The sequence below is a fragment of the Carettochelys insculpta genome, chromosome 9 (genome assembly GCF_033958435.1).
Source record: "Carettochelys insculpta isolate YL-2023 chromosome 9, ASM3395843v1, whole genome shotgun sequence".
In the NCBI taxonomy this organism is placed as follows: domain Eukaryota; kingdom Metazoa; phylum Chordata; order Testudines; family Carettochelyidae; genus Carettochelys; species Carettochelys insculpta.
In genome coordinates this window covers 7,099,630-7,111,690 of record NC_134145.1, presented here as the reverse complement: position 1 = coordinate 7,111,690, position 12,061 = coordinate 7,099,630, and the positions used below count along the sequence as shown (strand labels likewise).

Sequence of the window (12,061 nt, the reverse complement as noted above, 5' to 3'; positions counted from 1 at the left end):
TCCCAAGAAGTGCTTGTCACAGAGCACTCACGCAAACATGTCCTGACATGAGGCAGTGCCGGAACATCCCAATAACAAGGATAGTACAAAAACATTCCCCAACAGGAACCTACTGATCTTCCTAAAAGATAAAGACAGGATAACAGGATGTAATACAGATGTTTTGGTTAAACCAACATGTACGTGGTGATGGGTGATAAGTAGACACATCAGGGGACACTAACCATGTCGGAGAAGTATGAACATGTTCATGTCAGGTCATAAAGATGTATCTCAGAGGGAGTATCTTTGTCTGGCCTAATAAGGATGGAAAGTCCTGCTGTTCCTTGAGCTGGTCCGTTGTTATGGGCAGAGATGTATTAGTGCTCCATTAAATCCTGTGGGACACTAGTGCTGGTGTTTGCCAACCATAAACCTGGCTAGGTGCCTTCATCTCTTAACGGATCTTGTGGTCATTGGGTGGTTTGCTCAAGGTCTGCAGTTCCAGCTGTCTGCCCGGGGCTGGGGTGATACGCAGAGGAAACACACGCGGCCAAACATCTATCAACATTTAATCATTCCTGGACCTTTGGAGTGCAAAAGCACTACTAACACACACACTAAAGGAGAAGAAAAAAGCAGTAAAGTAGCACTTTAAAGACTAATACAATAATTTATTAGGTGAGCTTTTGTGGGACAGACCCACTTCTTCAGACCATAGCCAGACCAGACAGACTCAATATTTAAGGCACAGAGAACCAAAAATAGTAATCAAGGTTGGCAAATCAGAAAAAAGATTATCAAGGTGAGCAAATCAGAGAGTAGAGCGATGGGTGGGGGGGGGTCAGGAATTAAATTAAGCCAAGTATGCAAAAGAGCCCCTATAATAACCCAGAAAATTCACATCCTGGTTCAAACCACATGTTAATATGTCGAATTTGAATATAAAAGAGAATTCAGCAGCCTCTCTTTCCAAAGTAGTGTGAAAGTTCTTCAGGAAGACGCAAACTCTTGAGTCATTAACAGAATGGCCCACTCCATTAGAATGTCGGCTGACCAGTTTGTGGATCAGGAGTGTTTTCATGTCTGTTTTGTGCCCATTAATGCTTTGTCTAAGAGGGTTTGAAGTCTGTCCAATATACAAAGCATCTGGGCATTGTTGGCACATGATGGAATATATGATGTTAGCTGAGGAACATGAGAATGTGCCCATGATTCTGTGACTAACCTGGTTAGGTTCAGTGATAGTATATAGACTAGCACGGCTTTCTCACTGTTACTAAAGGAAAAAGGAGTAACAAGGAAGAAAGGAGTGCAAGGTCATTTGGGAGAAAAGCTTTGGGTCAATTCCTATTTTACCCGAATTTTTTATCTTGTGGTTCTCAGCTATTTTGATTGTTACCCCCGATGTTACCCTGGTGAAAGGACAGCCCCAGCCTCGCCCTGCAGCCCATGTACTGCATTCCAAACCAACTCATAAATCCTTTTTATTTTCCTTTCCATTCATCTTCTTCCTCTAGCTTTCTCCTCCACTCTGCTTTCTGTTTTTTCTCCCCTCACCTGACTTTTGTTCCCCTCTTCTCATTGTTTCCTTTCCCTCCTTGCCCCAGCACAGCCTCTGTAGCTGCTGGAGATGGCACCAGGTCCTTGCTGTGACCACTGACATAGGCAATGAAACCAGAGATAAAAATGCTGAGACACCAAGCTGCTTCCTGAGGCTGTAGCCCTGAATGCAAGTGTGGTTCCAAAGGCCTGGCTGTATTAGCAAGCTCTGAGGTGGGTTACAACGAGCTACCACTTTCCTCAGTGCAGAATCTCCAGTTCTTCTGTGCTCTCTGGACTAGTCGGCTTGCCTGCATCTGACACAACTCTGGTCAACCCATTCCTAAGAGTTAGATCCCTAGTGAGGTGTTGTAAAAGGTGTCCCTCCTCACTGGTGAGCTCAGCTGTTGGTGAAAGTTTACAACAGTGGCACTGTATCTTTTAGCAGAGGATTTTGCAGCAGCTGCTAATGTTGGCCTAATTGTGCATCACACGATGTTTGGATACTACCAAGCAAGGCTTAGTCTCCCTCCCCCATAGCACTTCGGTGAGCACAGAATTTTAATGGCTTCATACATAGCTGTGCAGATAGGCCAGGAACCTGACACTGCCTTGTTACCTCTTATCAGACACATGCCAACCAAGTGTCCTGCAGTGCTGAAACACTTGTCTGCAGCCTTCTGTTCTTTCAAAGCTGTCTTCTCTTGAAGCGTCCCCTTGCTCCCTTCCAGAGATAAACGGCAACCACTGCACCCTATAACAAAATGCAGGACTGGTGAAATAAATAAACTGCTATCAGCGGTCTTGCACTGCCCTCTGCTTCAGCACATGCATCACTTTTGCGAGTGGAAATTATTCGTTGGCAGTTTCGCGCATAGCCCAAGCATCTGATCAGGGCTGGAACAGAGCTCCAGGAGCCTTTCAGATGGAAATATGGTTTCCATAGAGCTTCATCCCCTTGGCTCCAGCCTATTAAGACTTTAAAGATGTAGCTGCTCAGATGGTAGGACAAAGGTGCTGCTGCTTCCATGTGTGTCACGTTACTTGCTCAGTCCTGTGACACAGCATTGCTCCCTGTGAATGAAAGCGCAAAAGGACGATTGACTGAGGTGTGGAAAATTTCCATGGGTTTGGGCTCTGAAGACCCTCAACATGAATAGAGGCCAGTAGAAATATCATATAATCAATGTCAGTAGCCAGTTCCTTATTGTCTCTGTAGACCACCTACTAGAAGATGATGTTGTTTATCCATTCAAATACATGAAGCCACGTCCTAATGCCATTATCAATGAATATTTATCTCTCCAGACTGAAAAGGACCAGCCCTTCTATCCTTAAGGAGATTCTAATTATTTTCTATTACCTGGATCCTGCAAAAGGTGCTGTGCACTGGCCCAGATGCAGCAAAACACCTAAGTGCTTGACTTTAAGTGTATAATTTTCAGCTTCAAGAGACCCACTTGTGTATTTAAAATTCAGGGCTGTGCAAGTGCTGGATCAAGGCCAGAGTGCTCAGCACCTTGCAGGATTGGACCTTTTGGCTGGCCGTATAGATTCTGCAAAATAGTGTTTCAAGAGAAGACATGTACAGTAAGGAAAACAGTTGGGTAGATCACTGATCTCCAAGAAGGATGGCCTTCCGCTCCCCACCAACCAAAATTATATTTATATTTACTTACATTTTGACCTGTTAATTAGATTTTTTTCCTGAACTGAACTCTGTGAAGCCTCATATACATTCCTTAAGTTAAACACATCTGTATGTCTTTGTAGGGTCTGTGCTGCACTTTATAGAGTCATAGAGACCAAAAGAGAACCTTAGAGCATCTAGTCTGACTTCCTGAATAAACCAAGCTCTGGACTTTTCACCACCTTCTCCTGCGCTGAGCCCAATAACTTGTGTTTGATTAAAGCCTTTCTCCCAGGAAGGCATCCATGTCTTAATGTCGAGAGACAGAGGAGCCACCATTACTCTCTGTTCCAATGATCAACCACCTTCCCTGTTAAAGAAAGTATGACTTATTTATAATTTGAATGTGTATGGCTTTAACTTCCAGCCATTGTTTCTTAATATGCCTTTCCCTCCCTTTCTCACCACCGCCCCCCCCCCCCACTGAATTAGTAACCAATCTGTTCTCCTTGTGAAGTTACAAAACTTCTAAACAGCCTAACAGCCATCCTAGGGCATGTGGCTAGTCTCAAGGGCCTGTGAATCTTATTTAATAATCTTTAGTGACATGAATAACAGTATGATTAGATCCCAGAGAAACCACTGTTTTTTCTTTTTCTCTTTCTTTTTTTAAAGAGGGGGATATTATTACAGATCTCAGTTCTGACAGAGCCAACAGGAAATAATCCAACTGACTCTTCCCATGTCTGTTGATAAAAAACAAAAACAAGCGCTCAATAAATATTATATTTGTTTTGAAAATGAATAGAAAGCACCTGCTAAAAATCATTTTAAAAAAAGAGAAAAGACCAATCCCAAATGGCAGACTTGAGCCAGGAATGATTTTATGGAGAACTTTGACAGAAACATTATTGTGATTTACCAGTGTTTTGGTCTTCTAATTGCAAACTCCATTTTTTGAGACTCAGGATAGGTCTACACAGCAAAGTTATTATGAAATAACAGGTGTTATTTAGAAATAACTATCCTAGCATCTGCACAATGCAACCACTATTTTGGAATAATTTCAAAATAGTGGTTGGCTTATTTTGAAATAAGTAAACCTCATTCTAAAGTGCATCCAATGCCTCTATTATGAAATTGGCTGTATGTGTGTAGATGCTGTATGTCAGCTAAGTGTTACTTCAAAATTCATTTTTGCATGTAGCAGCATTATTTTGAAATAAGCTATTTTGGAATAGCTCTTCCAAAATACCATACTTTGAAATAAGGCTGCTATGTAGACATAACAGCTATGTCTACACTAGCCCCAGAACTTCGAAAGGGCCATAATAATGAACTTAATCTAAATGTGCTAATAAGGCACTGCAATGAATATGCGGCACCTCATTAGCATAGTGGTGGCCCCGGCACTTCGAAACTGCCGTTTTCGATCGTGCACGGCTCTTCTGCATGGGGTCCTTTTCGAAAGGACCCCACACACTTTGAAATCCCCTTATTCGTATAACCAAATAGGAATAAAGGGATTTCAAAGCGTGAGGGGTCCTTTCGAAAAGGCCCTCATGTCGATGAGCCACGCACAATCGAAAGCAGTACTTTCAAAGTGCCACAGCTGCCATTATGCTAATGAGGGTCTGCATATTCATTGCAGCAGCTCATTAGTGTATAGCAAAGTGTCTCATTAGCATCCCCCTTTCGAAAGAGAGAGGTAGTGTAGACATAGTCAACTTCAGTCTCTGTTCAAATGTCATTTATGACCTATTTTCACCAGATATGATAAAGAAAACCAAGTGCTGGGCTTGCACACATTATTGTGTGGGTTGGTTATCAACAATTGTCTTGTATTCCCATAACCTGTTCATGCAGTTGGGTCTGAAAATACTTTGTAAACAATTTCGGAAAGAATCACTCACCCATTGTCAGCCATCTTTGAGGTGACACATGGCAGTTGTTTAATGGGTCACACAACCCCTCCATAGTTCCCCACTTCCCTCACTCCTTCCAGACATGGAATACCCATTGGTCAGAAATGGAGCCCTCTGCCTGGAAAGCTTGCTGGGTGGAAACTTTGTGGCAGGAAGTGTTGACAATACCGTTAACATCTGAAACTCCAGAGGTAACCAAGGCAGACATTTGCTCATTTTGGAGCGAGATCCTTTTCATGCTTTTCTGTTGCTACGGTGAGGTAGTGACACCTGGACAGCCTCGTCAAGACACCTGGATCATCTTTCTGGGTCTGTCTCTAATCTGTTCAAATAGGCGCCTAAAGGTGGAGATCTATGCCTAGAAAGATTTTCAAACGTACCTTAGTGAGTTAGGCAGCTTTGGAATTCTGTACCTCAGTTTCTCCTTCTGTAAAATAGGAATAATGATCCTAACCTTCTTTGTAAAGCACTTTGAGACCTAGGGATGAAAAGCCCTGAATAAGAGCTAGGAATTATCAACAGGGTTTTTATTGTATATACCAGCTGAAAGACAATACCTCCAGGAGAGAACTCCCCTTTGTCATAGGTGGGTGGGATAACTCAGTGGTTTGAGCATTAGCCTGCTAAAGGCGGGGTTATGAGCTCAATCCTTGAGGTAGCCGTTTAGGGATCTGGGGTAAATAGATTTAAAAAAAAGTGGGGGGGATGGTGCTTGGTCCTGCCAAGAAGGCAGGGGACTGGAATCAATGACCTTCCAAGGTCCTGTCCAGCTCTGTGAGATGTGCATCTCCTTATATCATATTATTATTGGTAGAGACATGGTTTTCTACCAGTGTGCCATGACTCACTGGTGTGCTGAGAGAACCGTTCAAGTGTGACATGAAATTTGATCCATTTCCCCTCACCATGGTTCTATGCAGAGCCACCTCGGTGGGGGAGAGGGGGCAGAATTGATGTTCCCACACCAGCTGGGGCTCTCACAACAAGGCTGCCTGAGTTCCAGCTGGCACAGTATTAGTCAGTTTCCCTCACCCCCACAATCGCTCTTTGCAGAGCCGTCATGGGGGGAAATGCCAGCCCCACTGGAGCCCATTCATGTCATGCTGGGAGGCTGCTAAAATGCTGCTTCCAAGTCCAAAAGGACTGTGGGGAGTGTGTTCCGCCCCTCTGTGCTGTGGCAATAGGGGACAGAGGGAGGATGGGAGCTTTTTGGCATGGTTTAAATGCCAAGTACCAGCTCCAATAGGCTGATGGAGAGGGGAGTCTGCTCTCTAAGCCACCTTCCTCCCACCGACTCCAACTTGCCCATCTTTTGATACTCCAGCAGGCCCGGGTTTCCCACTAACCCAGTAAGTTGCTGTTTACTCCATTTTGCATTTTGCTCTGATCCACTGAATTTTAATTATTTATTGGTTCAATACATTAACAAAATTGTACTTTTAGAAATATTGTTACAAATATGAAATTCATAACGTGAAAAGATGAAATTTAGATGCCTGAACTGAATGCTACACATGGAACAGATGAATAATTAGAAACAGTTGAGTTGAGCAGATTTGGAAAATGTGCCAGTGCTCACTGTCTGACACGGTGTATTCCGTGGTAGATTTGAAACATGAATACATATGATCCTTGTTTACTTTGTTGTGTACACTACTGTGATACAAAGCACTCGCGTAAGATCGTAACCATAGTAAATGTAAGTAAATGTGATGTTTATGAGCAATCGATTCCGCTGAAAAAAGTGGGTGTGCCATGGAATTGTTGGTCTCATTGAAATGTGCCATGTTACTGAAAAGGTTGGGAACCCAGGGTGTAGAGGATTTTTTGAAATTTACCAGGGGTGCTCAGAGCAAAAGTTTTGTCTAGGCCTTGTTACATCTGTGGATTCTAAGAATAAGAGCTAGATATTATCAAAAAAGGTTTCAATTGTTTACACCATCTGAAAGACACTACCTCCTGGAGAGAAGTCCCACTTGGTACAGAGGATATTTGAAATTCACTAGAGGTGCTAAGAACAAAAGTTATGCCTAGAACTTATTACTTGTATGAATTCTACTATTACAATGCCAACACCCATTGCAAAGTACTTCAACATGTGCTCGTGTTTAAGTACATGAACTCAATGGGACTGTTCATATATTTGAAGTCAGGTGTATGCATATGGAACCTCCCCAACTGGGATGAAGGGGTGTTTGTTCCTTTTTTGAGAAAGGGGTTAATGCTGGGAGAGCCATGAATAACTACTGCACTGTTTTTTAAACCTGCCATATCATCTGATCAGAAGTATAAGCTTGCGCATGTGTTATCGTAGCAGGTCATTTGGCGAGGAGAGACAGGGATGTTTCCAGATTCGAATAACAATTCCATAAGCTGAAGGGAAAAACAGAAGTTCAGTCACAGTTGAGCCAAGTGTTGTTCCATTTATTTCATGTTCTGCAGTATATTTTGTTGGATGCATGTTATCTCAGCCAACACACTCCAATATGGAACACTTCTGCATTGGCCAAGGGATGAGCTAGGTGTTCTGCAAGTTATTTTCTGTCTTTAATATCTGTGGTTTATTACTGACCTTGCTAGCTTTGGTCTTCCGCCTACTAATGTAACACATCCATCTTTGCGTGTGCATATATATCTATCAAACTGAAGTTTCCATTTCATGCCTCTGAGAAAGTGGGCTCTAGCCCATGAAAGCTTGTGTCCAAATAAATTTGTTAGTTTTTAAGGTGCCACAGGACTCTTCAGTGTGTGTGGTTTATTATATATAGTGAGGGCCTGATCTAAATGCCACCAAAGTCAATGGCGAGGCTGCCCTTGAGCTCCATTAGCTTTGAGTCAGAGCCTCATGCCCAAGAGAAGTGCTTGAGTCACAATATGGAAAATGGGGGTTGTGTACCCTGATGAGACACAGGAAAAGACCTCTCCACACTGATCTGCCAATACACCAACCTACTGTCCTAGAGGGACTACTATGTAGGCCATCTTCACAGGCCTTGGATATACTGGTGTGACAAGGGCTCTGGTTTTGATGGGGGGGGTTGTGGCATGTATCTGCTTTTTTGTGGAAAATTTCAACCTTTTGTCAAAAAAGAATCATGATAATTTTAGCAGACAATGGAAGCTGTCAACTGAGCCCTGAGCAATGTTTTATTTAGAAATGCCAGCTGCGGTGCCTCCTGGGAGTAGTAGTGAAGGTGTCTCCAGACCCTGTTCTCCTCCCTGGGCCAGGTTCTCCAGACAAGCTACAGCTCCATGATGCACCGTGGCCAGGAATTCCCATAATGCTCATCTAAAGGGGAAATCATGGGAGGCATAGACTGGCAGGAAAACCTAGCACATAGATGTGAATGGGGACAGGAACCATCCAAACAACAACTCCCATGAGGCACATTGAGGCACTTCTGAATCTACATTTTCACTTTTCGTCTGAAAGATTTTTCACTGAAGAGTTGAATTTTTTCATAGGGAATTAGGCACATGTACAAATCCCACTTAGTGCCTATCTGTGTATTTTGGCACCTAAATGCCTTTCATGTATCTGACCCTCAGGCACTTTTGAAAATGGGACTTTCGATTCCTAACCTACTTGATCATTTTTTGACAATTTTATTCTGAGGCAGAGATTTCCTAAGGACAAGTAGGGGCTCAATGCCAGTGCAAATCCATTGATCTCCTAATCCCCTTACATGACTTTGGCAATCTCAACCTGAGGTTTAATTTTAAAATTATTAGTTTTGATGTAAATATATAGTAATAAATGTTATAGAGCAAGTGAGAGAGAGATGGAATAACAACTATGCTGCTGACAGGACTCAGCAACAGTTATTGCAAAGTTCTTGTCAGTAAATGAATATAAAACTTTTATTTGCAGTGTAGGTGTAGCTGTATCAGTCCCAGGGTATTAGATAGTATCTTTTATTGGAGCAATTTCTGCTGATAAAAGAAACAAACTATGTGGTCATTTTAAACTATGGGCAATTATGCTGGTATTAGCCTCTGAGGAGAAAAAACAAAGCAGGCTTTTTTAGGAAGTCTGGCTTTCTGGGGGATTGTAGAGTGTAGGCAGGGAACTGGGCCTGAAAATACCTCAGGTAAGAGAGAGTGAGATGCATGTCTGCAACCAAGAGAGGTGATGGCTGAGGAGCCAAGAAACCTAAGTGTTAGAGGACCAAGAAGAGAAAGAAGATGGAACTGCCCTGAACTGGGACAGTCCTAACCGTGTATCCACACTAAATCCCAACCCAAAGGGAAGAAGATTACTTTTTGTTTATTTTAAAGGCTCAGTGAATCAGTCTTCTAATTATTAGGCTGGAACCTCAGCTTGTATAAACAGACGTAGCGCTACTCAGTCCATGTCATGAATGAATGCCTGTAAAGGGTTAAACCCAGAGAGAGTGAGTTCTCTGTTGGTGAGCAGCCAGGTGAGCCAATGGGGAGAGAGGTTGTCTGAAGCGAAGCAGTTACCTGCTGAGGAAAGCTACATCTACACTTATCAGAGAAGATCGACTCCTCCGGGTCAATTTTCCGGGGTGCACTTTTGCACATTTGCAAAACGGCACCTTCCTGGGTCAGTATTGATCACAGAACTCCTCCTGAGCCACATGGTAGTAAGGAAGGTTGGCTGGAGGAGCGCTCCCCTCGACATTCTGCCATGAAGACAGGCACAGAAGGTCATTTTTGGTACACAATTGGCATACCAAAAGTTGCGTAACAGCCATTGACCTTCAAGGTAAGGGTAGACACAGCTGAAATCTTTGCTGTCTGGCTGGAGCAGAGAGACCAAGATGCTTAATCCTAAGCAGGTTTAATGAAGCTAGTAAATATCCGTTCCACATCATAATCTGGGTGTACAGAAGTAGAAAGGAAATGTTTCATTAGACATGATCAAGTTATTTTTATTTTGGATTTTGTGTGGAACTTTCTAGGCTGACTGACGTATTTTCCCTGGACACTGTAACTTCTAAACTGCATCCCAAGGAAGTAATTCTCTGTGCTCTGACCTTGGTTCTTTTTGTTGCTTTGTAACACCTAGCAACCAGGTATACTTTATTTTTTTGTTTTGTTAATAAATTACTTTTTTAAGGCAATGATTTGATTCCTGTGTCCTAGACCAAAAGATCTGCTGTCAGATTGCAGCTTAGTTTCTTTCTTTTCTTTTCAAGCTATCTCCTAAGGGAAGGGAAAAGCTTGGGATTACCCCACAGGTAGATATTCACGTGTGTCCTCCTGGGCTTTTAAGGTTTTTGTTTTGTTTTGTTTTGTTTTTTTCTGCACTTGGTGGTGGCAGCTACCTCTCAGGGCCAGGGAATCTGTGACCTTGGGGAGCTTTTTTAAGAAGCGCCTTAGAAGCAAGATATTTTTAAGGTCTCTAGCAGGCCCTCACCTTCTGCACTCAGAGTGGGGACCAGCCCTGACAATCCATTTCAGATATATTGTTTTGAATGACAATACCTTGTAAAAAAATCACATGTCCAAGATGGCACATGCTTAAATGTGGCCAAGCAATTAAAGTTACAGTTCCAGATGTCTATTCCTGACTTTTTCACTAGGATACATTAGGTAACTCACTTCCCTGTGTCTTAGTTCCAACCTCCACCTCCAAACATCCACAGTAAAGCAGATCTAATAACACCTCTCTTGCAGGGCTGTGGTGCATTTATTAGCAAAGCAAATTCTTCCATGAAAAGAGGCTATATCTGTGCAGACTTTTGTGAATATTGCTAATTAGGAAGACTAGACTCATCAGCTTCTTGCATGCTGTAAAAAGAACACTGTTTAACTTTGTTCTCTTGTCTTTTCTCCTAGCACAACCACGCTACCTTCCCACATCAGGATAACCAATGGCTACATCACGGTCAACCCTCCAATTTGGTTTTCAGACCACCTGGATCAGAGACCACGTTCAGATCTCCCATTCCACCATCAGCCAAAAAGCTCAGCCCCTGGCAGCATTGTGGCGCCATCTATAACTGCTTCTTTCTACGTGCCAATAGCATCTTTTCTCCTGGGTCTACTGAGCCCTTCCTGACCAATCTAGGATTATGTGCAATACCTAAAATGGAGAAAAGAGATACTTTATGAAAGAGCGAAGTGGTTTTCTCAACAACAGTTCCAGCCTGGACCTTCTCGCTGAGGAAAACTGGTAGTGCCTCTAGCTGGTTTTGTCTCTTAGCCCAGATATATTTTGAAACTCTAAAGCTTTATTATAACACTGACTTACATCTTCTTTTTTGTAGAAGGATCTTTATTTCCCATAGTGCTATGGGGCTTTGTAAAATATGTGTTCATATATATAAAAAGAATTAGAAAAAGCCTATTTATTCAACTGGTAAACTTATTTTGTTGGCATTGGATATGTTAATAACATCCCCATTAAACAGTAGTGATGTGAAACAGCTAAATTAACATTTTCTATTTTTGCTTTTTAACCAACATGTCAAAAATGATAGCCAATGATGCTGTTTTGGTCATTACAATGTTACACTAACCCTCCCATACACAGATCTGTGCTGATCACTGAGATTAGTTGGGTGGGAGAGTATCCATTTAGCATGATTTAGACATATGTTAGACAAATCATGTTGTCTGTGGCCTAGGTATCACTTATCTCAACTTAGTGAACCCAAGGTAAAAGTCTAGTGAAGAAAACACCTTTTGTGGTGTTCACACGACTTGGCAAATGAAGATAAATGCTAAGCTTCCCCCATTGCCTTTCACTCAACCTGCTAACTTGTAAGAAGAGTGCAAACTGTGTTGTCTTCACTCATATTAACAAACTAATGCATGATGGTAGCTAACTCTATTTGAAAACTCACCCTTTTCCTTGTGAAAATTCATGGCATCAGGCTGGAGTTACACTGCTAAGTTGGCTTCTCCTGTCACGTCATTATTGCATGAGTGGGACTCCTCACTGAACTTACTCCAGATTTACCCAAGAGCTAATGAGAGCAGAATTCGGCCTACTTACTGGATTTAAGTGTTTAGT

The 12,061-nt window shown here is 42.4% G+C and overlaps 1 protein-coding gene across 2 annotated transcripts in view; it reads left to right on the top strand.

Annotated features, from left to right (window-relative positions):
• Nucleotides 1-11,697, top strand: part of TRABD2B (TraB domain containing 2B) — a 424,669-nt gene extending 412,972 nt beyond the window's left edge. For both annotated transcript variants that reach the window (XM_075002847.1, XM_075002846.1), the window contains exon 7: nucleotides 10,882-11,697. In XM_075002847.1, the coding sequence (XP_074858948.1) occupies nucleotides 10,882-11,104 (223 nt within the window). In that variant the 3' untranslated portion in view covers nucleotides 11,105-11,697. The remainder of the gene's footprint in view (nucleotides 1-10,881) is intronic.
• Nucleotides 11,698-12,061: the final 364 nt, after the last annotated feature.